Below are 21,363 nucleotides of genomic sequence, written 5' to 3' on the forward strand. Positions count from 1 at the left end.
CTGTGTCTAGCGTGTGACCGGTGAGTACGTGTCCTGTGTCTAGCATTTGACTAGTGTGCATTCTGTGTCATGTGACCGGTGTGTATCCTGCATCTAGTCTGTGTGTGTGGTACATATCTAGTTAATACGATCTTTCTGTGCTTATAGAATATCATTGTTCTCGGCAGCACTTGACTTGTTTACACAAAATGATCTGCTGCCGATAAGGATGTTTTTAAATCAATCCTAAAAATCATTGCCCCCAACATATGAGCGTTTTCCTGCTTTGTCAGGTGACGGTTTGGACAAATTTATAGTTGGAAAAAATTCCCTGGTTATCAGCCTGACAAGCTAAAAGGAAGACTCTGCAGCTTATGCGTTATACAAGGTTGGGCCCACCAGAGAAAATCCATCTACTTCAGTTTGACGCTGGTCACAGCTGACCCCTGCACTGTCAGGCTCTGTGCACACGTTGTGGATTTGGCTGCGAATCTGCAGCAGTTTTCCATGCGGTGTACAGTACCATGTAAACCTATGGAACACAAAATCCTCAGTGTACATGCTGCGGAAAACAACGCGTGGAAACGCTGCATTGTATTTTCCGCAGCATGTCAGTTCTTTGTGCGGATTCCGCAGCGGTTTACACCTGCTCCTCAATTGGAATCTGCACAAAAACCGCAGGAAATCCGCAACGTGTGCACATAGCCTCAACCATGCCGACAACACTCTCCCATAGCAATTAATGAGTCATCCACTTCCATCTCCCTGCTCAGTGACCTCTGCACAGGAGACCGAGCACGCCTACAACACTCTGCCTTTGGAATGAATCGGTCCTAGCTCACCCCTGGGGTGACTGAGCATGCACACAGCTCTCTCCCATAGAAATTTGAATGGTTACCTTTCCCCCACACCTCTCCTCACCTAATGAGCATGACCGCAACACTTCCCAGTAGAAGCCAATGAATGCTGGTCCTGGCTTCTCTCCTCCCTGCTCGATGACCTCTGTAGAGCATGCTCACTTCACTCCCTATAGAAGTTAATGAGTTACGGTCACATCTCGCCTCCTCTCCCTCCCTACAACACTATCCCTTGGAAGCCTGTGAATTTTTCGACTTTCTCTGGTCCATGTAGCTGCTCTGAAGCAAATCTCTAAATGCTGAATGAGACGCCCTCATCATCCTGTGCAGGATCTGGAGTAAAAAGAGAATTATTGTCAGAAAATAAACGGATTTGGAACCAGATAGGATCTGGTTACAATTAGTGTCGTCGTCCCGGAGAGGGCTGGGGCTGTGCCGCCTGCTGTAACCTGTCACCGCGCAGAGGGCGGCTCGGGGTAACCTGATGCCTCAGCCCTGGGGATGAGTCCTGCGCTGTTTGTGACAACCGTGTTGCTCTGCAGCGACTTCTCCCGGGTCGGTGATTGCCTCCATTCTCTGCCTGTGGACCCCCGTCTATCCCCTGTGCTCACGCTGCACCTTTCCTCCGTCACCCCCTGTCCTGTGTTTACAGATCCTGTCCAGCGTCATGGGAGGAGGAATGAGCCAGGTACGTGCGGAGGTGGAGAGGCGACATTACCGCTGCTCCGCGTGCATGAAGCTGCTTTGTTCTGACACTTTCTGATGAATAGATTTATCAGAAAGGAAAGGAGTCAGACTAGTGAGTGATCGGTCTGCCGAAACCTGGAGGAGATCATGACTGGGTAGAGCATTCCGCAGAACTGGTGCAGCATGAGAGAAGTGATGGAGGGTTGTTTAGGATTATTGGCAGATAAGCTGGAGTAAGGTGGTAGCGGGCGGTGAATTTATTTCCAAAGAAACTTCTACCAAAAAAAAATTGGATGGGGCCTCACACTGTAGGTTGTAGCACCCATAATAACCAGAAAGGACCCTTCTATTCTGTATTATACTCCAGAGCTGTACTCACTATTCTGCTGGTGCAGTCACTGTGTACATACATTACTGATCCTGTATTATACTCCAGAGCTGCACTCACTATTCTGCTGGTGCAGTCACTGTGTACATACATTACATTACTGATCCTGAGTTACATCCTGTATTATACCCCAGAGCTGCACTCACTATTCTGCTGGTGCAGTCACTGTGTACATACATTACATTACTGATCCTGAGTTACATCCTGTATTATACCCCAGAGCTGCACTCACTATTCTGCTGGTGCAGTCACTGTGTACATACATTACATTACTGATCCTGAGTTACATCCTGTATTATGCCCCAGAGCTGCACTCACTATTCTGCTGGTGCAGTCACTGTGTACATACATTACATTACTGATCCTGAGTTACCTCCTGTATTATACCCCAGAGCTGCCCTCACTATTCTGCTCTTGCAGTCACTGTGTACATACATTACATTACTGATCCTGAGTTACATCCTGTATTATACTCCAGAGCTGCACTCACTATTCTGCTGGTGCCGTCACTGTGTACAGACATTACATTACGGATCCTGAGTTACATCCTGTATTATACGCCAGAGCTGCACTCACTATTCTGCTGGTGCAGTCACTGTGTACATACATTACATTACTGATCCTGAGTTACATCCTGTATTATACCCCAGAGCTGCACTCACTATTCTGCTCTTGCAGTCACTGTGTACATACATTACATTACTGATCCTGAGTTACATCCTGTATTATACTCCAGAGCTGCACTCACTATTCTGCTTGTGCAGTCACTGTGTACATACATTACATTACTGATCCTGAGTTACATCCTGTATTATACCCCAGAGCTGCACTCACTATTCTGCTGGTGCAGTCACTGTGTACATACATTACATTACTGATCCTGAGTTACATCCTGTATTATACTCCAGAGCTGCACTCACTATTCTGCTGGTGCAGTCACTGTGTACATACATTACATTACTGATCCTGAGTTACATCCTGTATTATACTCCAGAGCTGCACTCACTATTCTGCTGGTGCAGTCACTGTGTACATACATTACTGATCCTGAGTTACATCCTGTATTATACTCCAGAGCTGCACTCACTATCCTGCTGGTGCAGTCACTGTGTACATACATTACATTACTGATCCTGAGTTACATCCTGTATTATACTCCAGAGCTGCACTCACTATTCTGCTGGTGCAGTCACTGTGTACATACATTACATTACTGATCCTGAGTTACATCCTGTATTATACCCCAGAGCTGCACTCACTATTCTGCTGGTGCAGTCACTGTGTACATACATTACTGATCCTGAGTTACATCCTGTATTATACTCCAGAGCTGCACTCACTATTCTGCTGGTGCAGTCACTGTGTACATACATCACATTACTGATCCTGAGTTACATCCTGTATTATACCCCAGAGCTGCACTCAGAATTCTGCTGGTGCAGTCACTGTGTACATACATTACATTACTGATCCTGAGTTACATCCTGTATTATACCCCAGAGCTGCACTCAGAATTCTGCTGGTGCAGTCACTGTGTACATACATTACATTACTGATCCTGAGTTACATCCTGTATTATACTCCAGAGCTGCACTCACTATTCTGCTGGTGCCGTCACTGTGTAACATAGTAACATAGTAACATAGTTAGTAAGGCCGAAAAAAGACATTTGTCCATCCAGTTCAGCCTATATTCCATCATAATAAATAAATACCCAGATCTACGTCCTTCTACAGAACCTAATAATTGTATGATACAATATTGTTCTGCTCCAGGAAGACATCCAGGCCTCTCTTGAACCCCTCGACTGAGTTCGCCATCACCACCTCCTCAGGCAAGCAATTCCAGATTCTCACTGCCCTAACAGTAAAGAATCCTCTTCTATGTTGGTGGAAAAACCTTCTCTCCTCCAGACGCAAAGAATGCCCCCTTGTGCCCGTCACCTTCCTTGGTATAAACAGATCCTCAGCGAGATATTTGTATTGTCCCCTTATATACTTATACATGGTTATTAGATCGCCCCTCAGTCGTCTTTTTTCTAGACTAAATAATCCTAATTTCGCTAATCTATCTGGGTATTGTAGTTCTCCCATCCCCTTTATTAATTTTGTTGCCCTCCTTTGTACTCTCTCTAGTTCCATTATATCCTTCCTGAGCACCGGTGCCCAAAACTGGACACAGTACTCCATGTGCGGTCTAACCAGGGATTTGTACAGAGGCAGTATAATGCTCTCATCATGTGTATCCAGACCTCTTTTAATGCACCCCATGATCCTGTTTGCCTTGGCAGCTGCTGCCTGGCACTGGCTGCTCCAGGTAAGTTTATCATTAACTAGGATCCCCAAGTCCTTCTCCCTGTCAGATTTACCCAGTGGTTTCCCGTTCAGTGTGTAATGGTGATATTGATTCCCTCTTCCCATGTGTATAACCTTACATTTATCATTGTTAAACCTCATCTGCCACCTTTCAGCCCAAGTTTCCAACTTATCCAGATCCATCTGTAGCAGAATACTATCTTATCTTGTATTAACTGCTTTACATAGTTTTGTATCATCTGCAAATATCGATATTTTACTGTGTAAACCTTCTACCAGATCATTAATGAATATGTTGAAGAGAACAGGTCCCAATACTGACCCCTGCGGTACCCCACTGGTCACAGCGACCCAGTTAGAGACTATACCATTTATAACCACCCTCTGCTTTCTATCACTAAGCCAGTTACTAACCCATTTACACACATTTTCCCCCAGACCAAGCATTCTCATTTTGTGTACCAACCTCTTGTGCGGCACGGTATCAAACGCTTTGGAAAAATCGAGATATACCACGTCCAATGACTCACCGTGGTCCAGCCTATAGCTTACCTCTTCATAAAAACTGATTAGATTGGTTTGACAGGAGCGATTTCTCATAAACCCATGCTGATATGGAGTTAAACAGTTATTCTCATTGAGATAATCCAGAATAACATCCCTCAGAAACCCTTCAAATATTTTACCAACAATAGAGGTTAGACTTACTGGCCTATAATTTCCAGGTTCACTTTTAGAGCCCTTTTTGAATATTGGCACCACATTTGCTATGCGCCAGTCCTGCGGAACAGACCCTGTCGCTATAGAGTCACTAAAAATAAGAAATAATGGTTTATCTATTACATTACTTAGTTCTCTTAGTACTCGTGGGTGTATGCCATCCGGACCCGGAGATTTATCTATTTTAATCTTATTTAGCCGGTTTCGCACCTCTTCTTGGGTTAGATTGGTGACCCTTAATATAGGGTTTTCATTGTTTCTTGGGATTTCACCTAGCATTTCATTTTCCACCGTGAATACCGTGGAGAAGAAGGTGTTTAATATGTTAGCTTTTTCCTCGTCATCTACAACCATTCTTTCCTCACTATTTTTTAAGGGGCCTACATTTTCAGTTTTTATTCTTTTACTATTGATATAGTTGAAGAACAGTTTGGGATTAGTTTTACTCTCCTTAGCAATGTGCTTCTCTGTTTCCTTTTTGGCAGCTTTAATTAGTTTTTTAGATAAAGTATTTTTCTCCCTATAGTTTTTTAGAGCTTCAATGGTGCCATCCTGCTTTAGTAGTGCAAATGCTTTCTTTTTACTGTTAATTGCCTGTCTTACTTCTTTGTTTAGCCACATTGGGTTTTTCCTATTTCTAGTCCTTTTATTCCCACAAGGTATAAACCGCTTACACTGCCTATTTAGGATGTTCTTAAACATTTCCCATTTATTATCTGTATTCTCATTTCTGAGGATATTGTCCCAGTCTACCAGATTAAGGGCATCTCTAAGCTGTTCAAACTTTGCCTTCCTAAAGTTCAATGTTTTTGTGACTCCCTGACAAGTCCCCCTAGTGAAAGACAGGTGAAACTGCACAATATTGTGGTCGCTATTTCCTAAATGCCCAACCACCTGCAGATTTGTTATTCTGTCAGGTCTATTAGATAGTATTAGGTCTAAAAGTGCTGCTCCTCTGGTTGGATTCTGCACCAATTGTGAAAGATAATTTTTCTTGGTTATTAGCAGAAACCTGTTGCCTTTATGGGTTTCACAGGTTTCTGTTTCCCAGTTAATATCCGGGTAGTTAAAGTCCCCCATAACCAGGACCTCATTATGGGTTGCAGCTTCATCTATCTGCTTTAGAAGTAGACTTTCCATGGTTTCTGTTATATTTGGGGGTTTGTAACAGACCCCAATGAGAATTTTGTTACCATTTTTCCCTCCATGAATTTCGACCCATATGGACTCGACATCCTCATTTCCTTCGCTAATATCCTCCCTTAAAGTGGACTTTAGACAAGACTTTACATAGAGACAAACCCCTCCTCCTCTCCGATTTTTACGATCCTTTCTAAACAGACTGTAACCCTGTAAGTTAACTGCCCAGTCATAGCTTTCATCTAACCATGTCTCGGTTATTCCCACTATGTCAAAGTTACCTGTAGATATTTCTGCTTCTAGTTCTTCCATCTTGTTTGTCAGGCTTCTGGCGTTTGCGAGCATGCAGTTTAGAGGATTTTGTTTTGTTCCAATCTCCTCACTGTGGATTGTTTTAGAAATGTTCTTACCTCCCTTCTGAGTATGTTTTCCTGGGTCTTGTACAGACATTACATTACGGATCCTGAGTTACATCCTGTATTATACGCCAGAGCTGCACTCACTATTCTGCTGGTGCAGTCACTGTGTACATACATTACATTACTGATCCTGAGTTACATCCTGTATTATACCCCAGAGCTGCACTCACTATTCTGCTGGTGCAGTCACTGTGTACATACATTACTGATCCTGAGTTACATCCTGTATTATACTCCAGAGCTGCACTCACTATTCTGCTGGTGCAGTCACTGTGTACATACATCACATTACTGATCCTGAGTTACATCCTGTATTATACCCCAGAGCTGCACTCAGAATTCTGCTGGTGCAGTCACTGTGTACATACATCACATTACTGATCCTGAGTTACATCCTGTATTATACCCCAGAGCTGCACTCAGAATTCTGCTGGTGCAGCTTTTTTACCGGGTAGGTGAGTGCTGTGCCCCCGGATTGCCCCTTCTGGACCGTGCGATGAGTCTCATCTGTGGATTTTTATTAATGGCTTCTCTATGGGATAAACAGGACATATAAATAGCTGCAGTAAACGCTGAGTGTTGGCCCTGCACAGATTAGACAGGAGGGTGTGCGGGGATTGGGGTCTGGGTGGTCCAGGTGCTGTGGCCGGACTTTTTGGGCTCGAGCCGCTGCTGACAGTCACCCCGTATACAGTATTAATAATTACCGCGTGTCTGTGGCTGTCAGGACCGGTCTCCACTGTGTGATGGGGGCGCTCCCCTCACATGAAGGCACTGAGCTGCAGCACCACCTGTGCAGATGATGGGAGTGATACGTTGGGGTCAGACCCCACTGATCTGAGTGCAGCTCTTTGATCCTGATTGTTTCTTGATTATCAGATGCTGGATTATCGGAGTGTCAGCGGTTTCCATGTTTTATTTTGCAGGTTCTGGATGGTTTATATCTGGGGAACATACGGGGTGAGTACGAGCCGAAGGATCAGAAGAGACTAAGACACCGAGACCTCGCTGCCCACCTGTACCGAAGAGACGGTGTGCAGTCTGCACCAGGGAGAGAAGAGGGACCCCTGCCCCAGAGCCAGCAAGGGGGTCCTCTCTAGTGATTATGGGCACTGTGAAGGTGTGAGGGTCCTCTCTAGTGATTATGGGCACTGTGATGGTGTGAGGGTCCTTTCTAGTGATAATGAGCACTGTGATGGTGCGAGGGTCCTCTCGTGATTATGGGCACTGTGATGGTGCGAGGGTTTTCTCGTGATTATAGGCACTGTGATGGTTTAAGGTTCTCTCTAGTGATTATGGGCACTGTGATGGTGTGAGGGTCCTCTCTAGTGATTATGGGCACTGTGATGGTGTGAGGGTCCTCTCTAGTGATTATGGGCACTGTGATGGTGCGAGGGTCCTCCCTAGTGATTATGGGCACTGTGATGGTGCGAGGGTCCTCCCTAGTGATTATGGGCACTGTGATGGTCCTCTCTAGTGATTATGGGCACTGTGATGGTGTGAGGGCCCTCTCTAGTGATTAAGAGCACTGTGATGGTGTGAGGGTCCTCTCTAGTGATTATGGGCACTGTGATGGTGTGATGGTCCTCTCTAGTGATTATGGCACTGTGATGGTAAGATGGTCCTCTCTAGTGATTATGGGCACTGTGATCGTAAGAGGGTCCTCTAGTGATAATGAGCACTTTGATGGTACGAGGGTCCTCTCGTGATTATGGGCACTGTGATGGTGCGAGGGTCCTCTCTAGTGATTATGGGCACTGTGATGGTGTGAGGGTCCTCTCTAGTGATTGTGGGCACTGTGATGGTGTGAGGGTCCTCTCTAGTGATTATGGGCGCTGTGATGGTGTGAGGGCCCTCTAGTGATTATGGCACTGTGATGGTAAGATGGTCCTCTCTTGTGATAATGGGCACTGTGTTGGTGCGAGGGTCCTCTAGTGATTATGGGCACTGTGATGGTGTGAGGGTCCTCTCTAGTGATTATGGCACTGTGATGGTGTGAAGGTCCTCTCTAGTGACTATGGGCACTGTGATGGTGCGAGGGTCCTCTCTAGTGATTATGGGCACTGTGATGTTGCTCTCAAGTGATTATGGGCACTGTGATGGTGTGAGGGTCCTCTCTAGTGATTATGGGCACTGTGATGGTGCGAGGGTCCTCCCTAGTGATTATGGGCACTGTGATGGTGCGAGGGTCCTCTCTAGTGATTATGGGCACTGTGATGGTGTGAGGGTCCTCTCTAGTGATTATGGGCACTGTGATAGTGTGAGGGTCCTCTCTAGTGATTATGGGCACTGTGATGGTGCGAGGGTCCTCTCTAGTGATTATGGGCACAGTGATGGTGTGAGGGTCCTCTCTAGTGATTATGGGCACTGTGATAGTGTGAGGGTCCTCCCTAGTGATTATGGGCACTGTGATGGTGCGAGGGTCCTCTCTAGTGATTATGGGCACTGTGATAGTGTGAGGGTCCTCTCTAGTGATTATGGGCACTGTGATAGTGTGAGGGTCCTCCCTAGTGATTATGGGCACTGTGATAGTGTGAGGGTCCTCTCTAGTGATTATGGGCACTGTGATAGTGTGAGGGTCCTCTCTAGTGATTATGGGCACTGTGATGGTGCGAGGGTCCTCCCTATTGATTATGGGCACTGTGATGGTCCTCTCTAGTGATTATGGGCACTGTGATGGTGTGAAGGTCCTCTCTAGTGACTATGGGCACTGTGATGGTCCTCTGTAGTGTTTATGGGCACTCTGATGGTGTGAGCGTCCTCTAGTTATTATGGGCACTGATGGTGCTGTAGTGATTATGGGCACTGTGATGGTGTGAACGTCCTCTCTAGTGATTATGGGCACGTTGATGGTGTGAAGGTCCTTTCTGGTGATTATGGGCGCTGTGATGGTGTAAGGGTCCTCTCTAGTGATTATGGGCACTGTGATGGTGTGAGGGTCCTCTCTAGTGATTATAGGCACTCCGATGGTGTGAGGGTCTTCTCTACTGATTATGGATAGTGTGAGGGTCCTGTCTAGTGATTATGGGCACTGTGATGTTGCTTTTCAGTGATTATGGGCACTGTGATGGTGCGAGGGTCCTCTCTAGTGATTATGGGCACTGTGATGTTGCTCTCAAGTGATTATGGGCACTGTAATGGTGTGAGGGTCCTCTCTAGTGATTATGGGCACTGTGATGGTGCAAGGGTCCTCCCTAGTGATTATGGGCACTGTGATGGTGCGAGGGTCCTTTCTAGTGATTATAGGCACTGTGATGGTGTGAAGGTCCTCTCTAGTGACTATGGGCACTGTGATGGTTCGAGCGTTCTCTCTAGTGATTATGGGCACTGATGGTGCGAGGGTCCTCTACTGATTATGGATAGTGTGATGGTGTGAGGGTTCTCTCTAGTGATTATGGGCACTGTGATGGTCCTCTGTAGTGTTTATGGGCACTCTGATGGTGTGAGCATCCTCTAGTTATTATGGGCACTGATGGTGTGAGGGCCCTCTGTAGTGATTATGAACACTGTGATGGTGTGAAGGTCCTCTTTAGTGATTATGGGCGCTGTGATGGTTCTCTCTAGTGATTATGGGCATTGTGATGGTGTGAGGGTCCTGTCTAGTGATTATGGGCACTGTGATGGTGTGAGATTCCTCTCTACTGATTATGGATAGTGAGGGTCCTCTGCAGTGATTATGGGCACTGTGATGGTGTGAGGGTTCTCTCTAGTGATTATGGGCACTCTGATGGTGTGAAGGTCCTCTCTAGTGATTATGGCAGTGTGAAGGTGCTTTGTAGTGATTATGGGCACTGTGATGGTGTGAAGGTCCTCTCAAGTGATTATGGTCCTTGTGAGGAAAATATATAATATAAGTTTTAGTTTCCCTGCCTGTTAGCACCATAGGGTGGGCGTTGACCCCCCTTTCCTTTAAATCAGGGTTTAGCTTTTCTTTTCAATGGATGTAGAAGAGCTTTTTTATGGCGTCTTGCTGCAAATTCATGACTTTCAGCTCCCAAACCCCTCCTGCCCCTCCAGAAAGAATTTTTACGACTAGGCTCAAATCTTCGTCCAGCTATAACTGGTATAGAAGTTGTCCAAAATCCATGAGAGTCTTTGTTCTAATATGATAAGATATTGGGCCAACGACTTGGGCTAAGAGAATATTAAATACTTATTGCTAAAGTCCATCTGCGCATCTATCCATCACGGTAAACGCGGGCTTCTAGTTCCAACAGGGACAGAGTATGGATTTCTCTGGATTGATGCATCGCATGCAGCTCAAATTTGGTCTCCTTAGAACGCCAATGTTAAAATAAGGGGAATGCTGGGTGTGTTATGACTATGACATGTTCTGTAGCGGAGATACAGGCATTAGACAAATTTAGGTTAAATTTAGTTAAGCTGAAGATAGAGGAGGGTCTGGGTAAGCCAGCCCTGTTGATGATGTCACAGGCTGCGGTTTATAAGTTTTTGGCCAGACCCCAGCAGGGAGACTGTCTGCTGGAGCCTATATTGATACAGGAAAGATATATATCTTGGTACCGTGTTAGCCAGTAGATAGAAAAATATTTCTATCCATGGTTTATCCCTTTTTTTTTTCTTTTTTTTTTTTTTTTTCTATACTATGTTGTGCATAAATATGTGATTCTTCAGAATTTGTTTTAGTCTTTGCCTGATGAAGAGACCTCTGTAGTCTCGAAAGCTGCAATTTGTTACCATCTTTTCAGTTAGCCATTAAAAGGTATCAACCACTGAGGACTCTCAATTCTAAATATTTTGCTGGAGCCTATGTGAGTCTGACTTGAAGAGCTGTTCCTAACCAGAGTCCTAATGCACTGGGACATATGGAACTAGCCTGGTTGCCTGCAATGCTCTGAACACATGTAAGTGTTATTTCTCATTTAACCCCTGTTATTTTTATAATTACCTTGTACATATTTTCAATTGTCTCATATTGTAACATCTTTATATGACTTTTTATAAACACTGCCTGAAACCTTTGATGGGATATATTATTTAATACTAGATTCGTTCTTCCTGTTCTAAAACGTACCCTAAGTCTTCTGAAGGGAATTACGCTACTGTTTTGGGTTAGCTTCGGACCCGTTTAATCGAAGCTGGCGGCAGCATACGTTTGTACTGGGTAGTTGGGTGGCGTTGTAGCGACTGCGGCGTTGATAATTATTGTTCCTGCCTGAGTGGGAGTAGTTTATCGCGTCACTGCAGCATGCCCAATAGCCAGTACATAGCAGGCAGCCTTTCTGGCGACTAATTACCCTAGGTGCAGTACCTAATCTGACCTGAGGGTAAGGGGGGCGCCAGAGAGCTGCAAGTTTCAAGTGGAACTGTAAGCGGGATATACATAAATCCCTGCAGTTCGTGGTATATTAAAGAGCAGTGGGATACCTAGAATAAGCCCCTGCTGTAAACTAAAAGGTCAATAGCCTTGTGTGTGTTTTTTCATCACATTGTGGAGTGGAGGGATAACTAAGATAAGCCCCCCTGCACATGTGATAGCTGTATGTTGGCCTAAAGTCACCCCGACCCGTGACGTAGGGGTGACGGTCACGGTGTGAATCGTGACAAATTGGTGGCAGCGGTGGGATTCTTGACAGTCCTCTCTAGTGATTATGGGCACTGTGATATTGTGAGGGTCCTCTCTAGTGATTATGGCAGTGTGATGGTGTGACGGACCTCTGTAGTGATTGTGGGCACTGTGATGCTGTGAGGGTCCTTTCTAGTGATTATGGCACTGTGATGGTGTGAAGGTCCTCTCTAGTGACTATGGGCAATGTGATGGTGTGAGTGTCCTCTCTAGTGATTATGGGCACTGATGGTGCGAGGGTCCTCTACTGATTATGGATAGTGTGATGGTTCTCTAGTGATTATGGGCACTGTGATGGTGCTCTGTAGTGATTGTGGGCACTGTGATGGTGCTCCGTAGTGATTGTGGGCACTGTGGTGCTCTGTAGTGATTGTGGGCACTGTGATGGTGCTCCGTAGTGATTGTGGGCACTGTGATTGTGCTCTGTAGTGATTGTGGGCACTGTGATGGTGCTCTGTAGTGATTGTGGCACTATGATGGTGCTCCGTAGTGATTGTGGGCACTGTGATTGTGTTCTGTAGTGATTGTGGGCACTGTGATGGTGCTCCGTAGTGATTGTGGGCACTGTGATGGTGCTCCGTAGTGATTGTGGGCACTGTGATTGTGCTCTGTAGTGATTGTGGGCACTGTGATGGTGCTCTGTAGTGATTGTGGGCACTGTGATGGTGCTCCGTAGTGATTGTGGGCACTGTGGTGCTCTGTAGTGATTGTGGGCACTGTGATGGTGCTCTGTAGTGATTGTGGGCACTGTGATGGTGCTCTGTAGTGATTGTGAGCACTGTGATGGTGCTCTGTAGTGATTGTGAGCGCTGTGATGGTGCTCTGTAGTGATTGTGGGCACTGTGATGGTGCTCTGTAGTGATTGTGAGCGCTGTGATGGTGCTCTGTAGTGATTGTGAGCGCTGTGATGGTGCTCTGTAGTGATTGTGAGCGCTGTGATGGTGCTCTGTAGTGATTGTGGGCGCTGTCATGGTGCTCTGTAGTGATTGTGGGCGCTGTGATGGTGCTCTGTAGTGATTGTGGGCGCTGTGATGGTGCTCTGTAGTGATTGTGGGCACTGTGGTGCTCTGTAGTGATTGTGGGCACTGTGATGGTGCTCTGTAGTGATTGTGGGCACTGTGATGGTGCTCTGTAGTGATTGTGAGCACTGTGATGGTGCTCTGTAGTGATTGTGAGCGCTGTGATGGTGCTCTGTAGTGATTGTGGGCACTGTGATGGTGCTCTGTAGTGATTGTGAGCGCTGTGATGGTGCTCTGTAGTGATTGTGAGCGCTGTGATGGTGCTCTGTAGTGATTGTGAGCGCTGTGATGGTGCTCTGTAGTGATTGTGGGCGCTGTCATGGTGCTCTGTAGTGATTGTGGGCGCTGTGATGGTGCTCTGTAGTGATTGTGGGCGCTGTGATGGTGCTCTGTAGTGATTGTGGGCGCTGTGATGGTGCTCTGTAGTGATTGTGGGCACTGTGATGGTGCTCTGTAGTGATTGTGGGCACTGTGATGGTGCTCTGTAGTGATTGTGGGCACTGTGTTGCTCTGTAGTGATTGTGGGCACTGTGGTGCTCTGTAGTGATTGTGGGCGCTGTGATGGTGCTCTGTAGTGATTGTGGGCGCTGTGATGGTTGTTGTGAATTCTGTGGCTGAGTTCACTTCTGTGGTCACAAGTGGTATTGCAGTCTCTGGGCTTCCTCCCTCAGGTGTTTTGGTGAGCTCGTTGGCTGCCTTGCTATTTAGCTCCACCTGAGTCTGTCTTCCTTGCTCCTTGTCAATGTTCCAGTGTTGGATCTGAGCTACTGCATCTTTCCTTGGGCCTGCTGCTCTGCTAGATAAGTGCTTCTAGTTTGTTTTCTGTTTTTTCTGTCCAGCTTGCTATTAACTTTTGCTGGAAGCTCTGAGAAGCAAAGGGGTGCACCGCCGTGCTGTTAGTTCGGCACGGTGGGTCTTTTTGCCCCTTTGCGTGGTTTTCGTTTTAGGGTTTTTTGTAGACTGCATAGTTCTCTTTGCTATCCTCGCTCTGTCTAGAATATCGGGCCTCACTTTGCTGAATCTATTTCATTCCTACGTTTGTCTTTTCATCTTGCTAACAGTCATTATATGTGGGGGGCTGCCTATTCCTTTGGGGTATTTCTCTGAGGTAAGTCAGGCTTGTATTTCTATCTTCAGGCTAGTCAGCTCCTCAGGCAGTGCCGAGTTGCATAGGTAGTGATAGGCGCAATCCACTGCTGCTTATAGTTGTGTGAGGATAGATCAGGTACTGCAGTCTACAGAGATTCCACGTCTCAGAGCTCGTCCTATTGTTTTTGGTTATTGCCAGATCTCTGTATGTGCGCTGATTACTGCACGCTGTGTTGCCTGATTGCCAGCCATAACAGATGGTGCTCTGTAGTGATTGTGGGCGCTGTCATGGTGCTCTGTAGTGATTGTGGGCGCTGTCATGGTGCTCTGTAGTGATTGTGGGCGCTGTGATGGTGTGATACATGATTTCTGCACTTATTTCTGATTGCAGATGCTGAGGACAAGGCGTCTCTGAGCAGACATGGAATCACCCACATTGTGTCCGTCCATAACAACGCCAAACCGCTGCTGCCGGTGAGAATCTCGCATGAGATACAATGAGTATATTTGTGTCAGGCTTCGCTACATAACACACAAGCTGTCATCACTCCCATCATCCTACTAACCAGGATGTTTGACTCTCATAAGTGCAAAGCTGGAGGTCTGATTTGTCGCTAAAGGGTCGATATTGGCTTTTAAATTTTATGATTGCTACTACAGTAAGGGGCGCTAGAGTTCCAGTCCTTTTCCTCTATGAAGATGCTGTTTGCATTTCTAGTCGACCATTGCATGGCCTATATGTCTTACACCAACCTGGCTCTCTACACAATGCGAAAAGTTATTTTTGTAATTATGTTAGATAATACTGTGTTTTAGGTTTATGATCAGGGCACTAGAGGGCAGTATTACAGTGTACTATTACTGCAGAGTATTATCTGGACACTAGAGGGCAGTATTACAGTGTACTATTACTGCAGAGTATTATCTGGACACTAGATGGCAGTATTACAGTGTACTATTACTGCAGAGTATTATCTGGACACTAGAGGGCAGTATTACAGTGTACTATTACTGGAGAGTATTATCTGGACACTAGAGGGCAGTATTACGGTGTACTATTACTGCAGAGTATTATCTGGACACTAGAGGGCAGTATTACAGTGTACTATTACTGCAGAGTATTATCTGGACACTAGAGGGCAGTATTACAGTGTACTATTACTGCAGAGTATTATCTGGACACTAGATGGCAGTATTACAGTGTACTATTACTGCAGAGTATTATCTGGACACTAGATGGCAGTATTACAGTGTACTATTACTGCAGAGTATTATCTGGACACTAGATGGCAGTATTACAGTGTACTATTACTGCAGAGTATTATCTGGACACTAGAGGGCAGTATTACAGTGTACTATTACTGCAGAGTATTATCTGGACACTAGAGGGCAGTATTACAGTGTACTATTACTGCAGAGTATTATCTGGACACTAGAGGGCAGTATTACAGTGTACTATTACTGCAGAGTATTATCTGGACACTAGAGGGCAGTATTACAGTGTACTATTACTGCAGAGTATTATCTGGACACTAGAGGGCAGTATTACAGTGTACTATTACTGCAGAGTATTATCAGGGCACTAGAGGGCAGTATTACAGTGTACTATTACTGCAGAGTATTATCTGGACACTAGAGGGCAGTATTACAGTGTACTATTACTGCAGAGTATTATCTGGACACTAGAGGGCAGTATTACAGTGTACTATTACTGCAGAGTATTATCTGGACATTAGAGGGCAGTATTACAGTGTACTATTACTGCAGAGTATTATCTGGACACTAGAGGGCAGTATTACAGTGTACTATTACTGCAGAGTATTATCTGGACACTAGAGGGCAGTATTACAGTGTACTATTACTGCAGAGTATTTGGACACTAGAGGGCAGTATTACAGTGTACTATTACTGCAGAGTATTATCTGGACACTAGAGGGCAGTATTACAGTGTACTATTACTGCAGAGTATTATCTGGACACTAGAGGGCAGTATTACAGTGTACTATTACTGCAGAGTATTATCTGGACACTAGATGGCAGTATTACAGTGTACTATTACTGCAGAGTATTATCTGGACACTAGATGGCAGTATTACAGTGTACTATTACTGCAGAGTATTATCTGGACACTAGAGGGCAGTATTACAGTGTACTATTACTGCAGAGTATTATCTGGACACTAGAGGGCAGTATTACAGTGTACTATTACTGCAGAGTATTATCAGGACACTAGATGGCAGTATTACAGTGTACTATTACTGCAGAGTATTATCTGGACACTAGAGGGCAGTATTACAGTGTACTATTACTGCAGAGTATTATCAGGACACTAGAGGGCAGTATTACAGTGTACTATTACTGCAGAGTATTATCAGGACACTAGATGGCAGTATTACAGTGTACTATTACTGCAGAGTATTATCTGGACACTAGAGGGCAGTATTACAGTGTACTATTACTGCAGAGTATTATCAGGACACTAGAGGGCAGTATTACAGTGTACTATTACTGCAGAGTATTATCTGGACATTAGAGGGCAGTATTACAGTGTACTATTACTGCAGAGTATTATCTGGACACTAGATGGCAGTATTACAGTGTACTATTACTGCAGAGTATTATCTGGACACTAGATGGCAGTATTACAGTGTACTATTACTGCAGAGTATTATCAGGACACTAGAGGGCAGTATTACAGTGTACTATTACTGCAGAGTATTATCTGGACACTAGAGGGCAGTATTACAGTGTACTATTACTGCAGAGTATTATCAGGGCACTAGAGGGCAGTATTACAGTGTACTATTACTGCAGAGTATTATCTGGACACTAGAGGGCAGTATTACAGTGTACTATTACTGCAGAGTATTATCTGGACACTAGAGGGCAGTATTACAGTGTACTATTACTGGAGAGTATTATCTGGACACTAGATGGCAGTATTACAGTGTACTATTACTGCAGAGTATTTTCTGAACACTAGAGGGCAGTATTACAGTGTACTATTACTGCAGAGTATTTTCTGAACACTAGAGGGCAGTATTACAGTGTACTATTACTGCAGAGTATTTTCTGAACACTAGAGGGCAGTATTACATTGCCTATACTGCAGCTTGGGTTGAGGATCATCAGTGCTGCTGACAGTTTCTGTAATACATTGCTATTAGATAATCTCAATTTTGTTTTTGAACTGTTCCCTAAGGGTATGTGCACACGTCAGGATTTCTTGCAAAAATTTACCTGACCAAAAAAAACGGACGTTTCTGCCAGAAATCCGCATGCGGTTTTTTTCGCGTTTTTGGTGCGGGAAAAACGCAGAAAGTCTGCAAAATTAATGAACATGTTGCTTTTTTTACCGCGAAAAAACGTGAACGTGTGCACATAGCCTAATGGTAATCTGGATCTAATGCTTTATTTACTATGACCGTTATTATTAGGGGATTTATTAGCAAACATCAGCAAGTAATGAATTTGGCATCCCCCCCACCCCACCCCTCCCCCCCCAAAAAAAAATTATCAGGATCAGTCAGTAGTGAATGCAGCGTCTCTTCTCCCCCATTATCAGGATCAGTCAGTAGTGAATGCAGCGTCTCTTCTCCCCATTATCAGGATCAGTCAGTAGTGAATGCAGCGTCTCTTCTCCCCATTATCAGGATCAGTCAGTAGTGAATGCAGCGTCTCTTCTCCCCATTATCAGGATCAGTCAGTAGTGAATGCAGGGTCTCTTCTCCCCCATTATCAGGATCAGTCAGTAGTGAATGCAGCATCTCTTCTCCCCCATTATCAGGATCATTCAGTAGTGAATGCAGCGTCTCTTCTCCCCATTATCAGGATCAGTCAGTAGTGAATGCAGCGTCTCTTCTCCCCCATTATCAGGATCAGTCAGTAGTGAATGCAGGGTCTCTTCTCCCCATTATCAGGATCAGTCAGTAGTGAATGCAGCTTCTCTTCTCCCCATTATCAGGATCAGTCAGTAGTGAATGCAGCATCTCTTCTCCCCATTATCAGGATCAGTCAGTAGTGAATGCAGCTTCTCTTCTCCCCATTATCAGGATCATTCAGTAGTGAATGCAGCGTCTCTTCTCCCCATTATCAGGATCAGTCAGTAGTGAATGCAGCGTCTCTTCTCCCCATTATCAGGATCAGTCAGTAGTGAATGCAGCTTCTCTTCTCCCCATTATCAGGATCAGTCAGTAGTGAATGCAGGGTCTCTTCTCCCCATTATCAGGATCAGTCAGTAGTGAATGCAGCTTCTCTTCTCCCCATTATCAGGATCAGTCAGTAGTGAATGCAGCATCTCTTCTCCCCATTATCAGGATCAGTCAGTAGTGAATGCAGCTTCTCTTCTCCCCATTATCAGGATCATTCAGTAGTGAATGCAGCGTCTCTTCTCCCCATTATCAGGATCAGTCAGTAGTGAATGCAGCGTCTCTTCTCCCCATTATCAGGATCAGTCAGTAGTGAATGCAGCTTCTCTTCTCCCCATTATCAGGATCAGTCAGTAGTGAATGCAGGGTCTCTTCTCCCCCATTATCAGGATCAGTCAGTAGTGAATGCAGCGTCTCTTCTCCCCATTATCAGGATCAGTCAGTAGTGAATGCAGCGTCTCTTCTCCCCATTATCAGGATCAGTCAGTAGTGAATGCAGCGTCTCTTCTCCCCATTATCAGGATCAGTCAGTAGTGAATGCAGCTTCTCTTCTCCCCATTATCAGGATCAGTCAGTAGTGAATGCAGCATCTCTTCTCCCCATTATCAGGATCAGTCAGTAGTGAATGCAGCGTCTCTTCTCCCCCATTATCAGGATCAGTCAGTAGTGAATGCAGCGTCTCTTCTCCCCATTATCAGGATCAGTCAGTAGTGAATGCAGGGTCTCTTCTCCCCCATTATCAGGATCAGTCAGTAGTGAATGCAGCTTCTCTTCTCCCCATTATCAGGATCAGTCAGTAGTGAATGCAGGGTCTCTTCTCCCCATTATCAGGATCAGTCAGTAGTGAATGCAGCGTCTCTTCTCCCCATTATCAGGATCAGTCAGTAGTGAATGCAGCATCTCTTCTCCCCATTATCAGGATCAGTCAGTAGTGAATGCAGCGTCTCTTCTCCCCATTATCAGGATCAGTCAGTAGTGAATGCAGCATCTCTTCTCCCCATTATCAGGATCAGTCAGTAGTGAATGCAGCTTCTCTTCTCCCCATTATCAGGATCAGTCAGTAGTGAATGCAGCGTCTCTTCTCCCCATTATCAGTATCAGTCAGCAGTGAATGCAGCGTCTCTTCTCCCCATTATCAGGATCAGTCAGTAGTGAATGCAGCATCTCTTCTCCCCATTATCAGGATCAGTCAGTAGTGAATGCAGCGTCTCTTCTCCCCATTATCAGGATCAGTCAGTAGTGAATGCAGCATCTCTTCTCCCCATTATCAGGATCAGTCAGTAGTGAATGCAGCGTCTCTTCTCCCCATTATCAGGATCAGTCAGTAGTGAATGCAGCATCTCTTCTCCCCATTATCAGGATCAGTCAGTAGTGAATGCAGCGTCTCTTCTCCCCATTATCAGTATCAGTCAGCAGTGAATGCAGCGTCTCTTCTCCCCATTATCAGGATCAGTCAGTAGTGAATGCAGCATCTCTTCTCCCCATTATCAGGATCAGTCAGTAGTGAATGCAGCGTCTCTTCTCCCCATTATCAGGATCAGTCAGTAGTGAATGCAGCGTCTCTTCTCCCCATTATCAGGATCAGTCAGTAGTGAATGCAGCATCTCTTCTCCCCATTATCAGGATCATTCAGTAGTGAGTGCAGCGTCTCTTCTCCCCCATTATCAGGATCAGTCAGTAGTGAATGCAGGGTCTCTTCTCCCCATTATCAGGATCAGTCAGTAGTGAATGCAGGGTCTCTTCTCCCCATTATCAGGATCAGTCAGTAGTGAATGCAGGGTCTCTTCTCCCCATTATCAGGATCAGTCAGTAGTGAATGCAGCGTCTCTTCTCCCCATTATCAGGATCAGTCAGTAGTGAATGCAGGGTCTCTTCTCCCCATTATCAGGATCAGTCAGTAGTGAATGCAGCATCTCTTCTCCCCATTATCAGGATCAGTCAGTAGTGAATGCAGCGTCTCTTCTCCCCATTATCAGGATCAGTCAGTAGTGAATGCAGCATCTCTTCTCCCCATTATCAGGATCAGTCAGTAGTGAATGCAGCTTCTCTTCTCCCCATTATCAGGATCAGTCAGTAGTGAATGCAGCATCTCTTCTCCCCATTATCAGGATCAGTCAGTAGTGAATGCAGCGTCTCTTCTTCCCCATTATCAGGATCAGTCAGTAGTGAATGCAGCATCTCTTCTCCCCATTATCAGGATCATTCAGTAGTGAATGCAGCGTCTCTTCTCCCCATTATCAGGATCAGTCAGTAGTGAATGCAGCGTCTCTTCTCCCCATTATCAGGATCAGTCAGCAGTGAATGCAGCGTCTCTTCTCCCCATTATCAGGATCAGTCAGCAGTGAATGCAGCGTCTCTTCTCCCCATTATCAGGATCAGTCAGTAGTGAATGCAGCGTCTCTTCTCCCCATTATCAGGATCAGTCAGCAGTGAATGCAGCGTCTCTTCTCCCCATTATCAGGATCAGTCAGTAGTGAATGCAGCGTCTCTTCTCCCCATTATCAGGATCAGTCAGTAGTGAATGCAGCGTCTCTTCTCCCCATTATCAGGATCAGTCAGCAGTGCGGTTGCAGTGATTGGATGCTGATTTGCAGGTTGTGCAGCACAGGACAGTGTCTTTGCCTCTGCTCTTCCCGGTGCTGTTGTTGGGGGGACGCTCCTGGACTTTAGGGGGTCTTGATCCCCTTCTTGGTACGTTGTGATGCCGTCATTGCTCAGTGACAGGCAGTGTCCTGTGGTTTTCGGGAGCATCTCTTGTGCTCTGAACACCCTGCAGCTGTTTCCTTTCCTCTTGTCTCTGGGAGAAGCAGAAGGAGCAGAGACATCTGGGGAGGATGCAGAGTCCCATCCTCCCGACGCTGCGGTCCCTGCCCTCAATCTCTGCTCGATGTGTTACTCAACCGATCACCCCTTTCCTGTTCCTATTTCTTCCGGCCACACACAGGGGGCATGGTGTGCGACGTGGCTCTGCTGCAGCGCTGCGCAGGTTATTTTTATTTCTGCAGAGATCTCTGG

At 45.6% G+C, this 21,363-nt stretch overlaps 1 protein-coding gene across 3 annotated transcripts in view; it reads left to right on the forward strand.

Moving 5' to 3' along the window:
* Positions 1-21,363, forward strand: part of LOC138649228 (dual specificity protein phosphatase 22-A-like) — a 61,059-nt gene that overhangs the window by 25,744 nt on the left and 13,952 nt on the right. For 2 of the 3 annotated variants that reach the window (XM_069739439.1, XM_069739438.1), the window contains exons 1-3: positions 1,348-1,524; positions 7,432-7,465; positions 14,592-14,674. In XM_069739439.1, the coding sequence (XP_069595540.1) occupies positions 1,504-1,524; positions 7,432-7,465; positions 14,592-14,674 (138 nt within the window). In that variant the 5' untranslated portion in view covers positions 1,348-1,503. Of the gene's footprint in view, positions 1-1,347; positions 1,525-7,431; positions 7,466-14,591; positions 14,675-21,363 lie in introns of those variants that run through there. The other variant, XM_069739440.1, reaches the window with a different exon arrangement.

Source organism: Ranitomeya imitator, chromosome 9 (genome assembly GCF_032444005.1).
Source record: "Ranitomeya imitator isolate aRanImi1 chromosome 9, aRanImi1.pri, whole genome shotgun sequence".
NCBI lineage: Eukaryota > Metazoa > Chordata > Amphibia > Anura > Dendrobatidae > Ranitomeya > Ranitomeya imitator.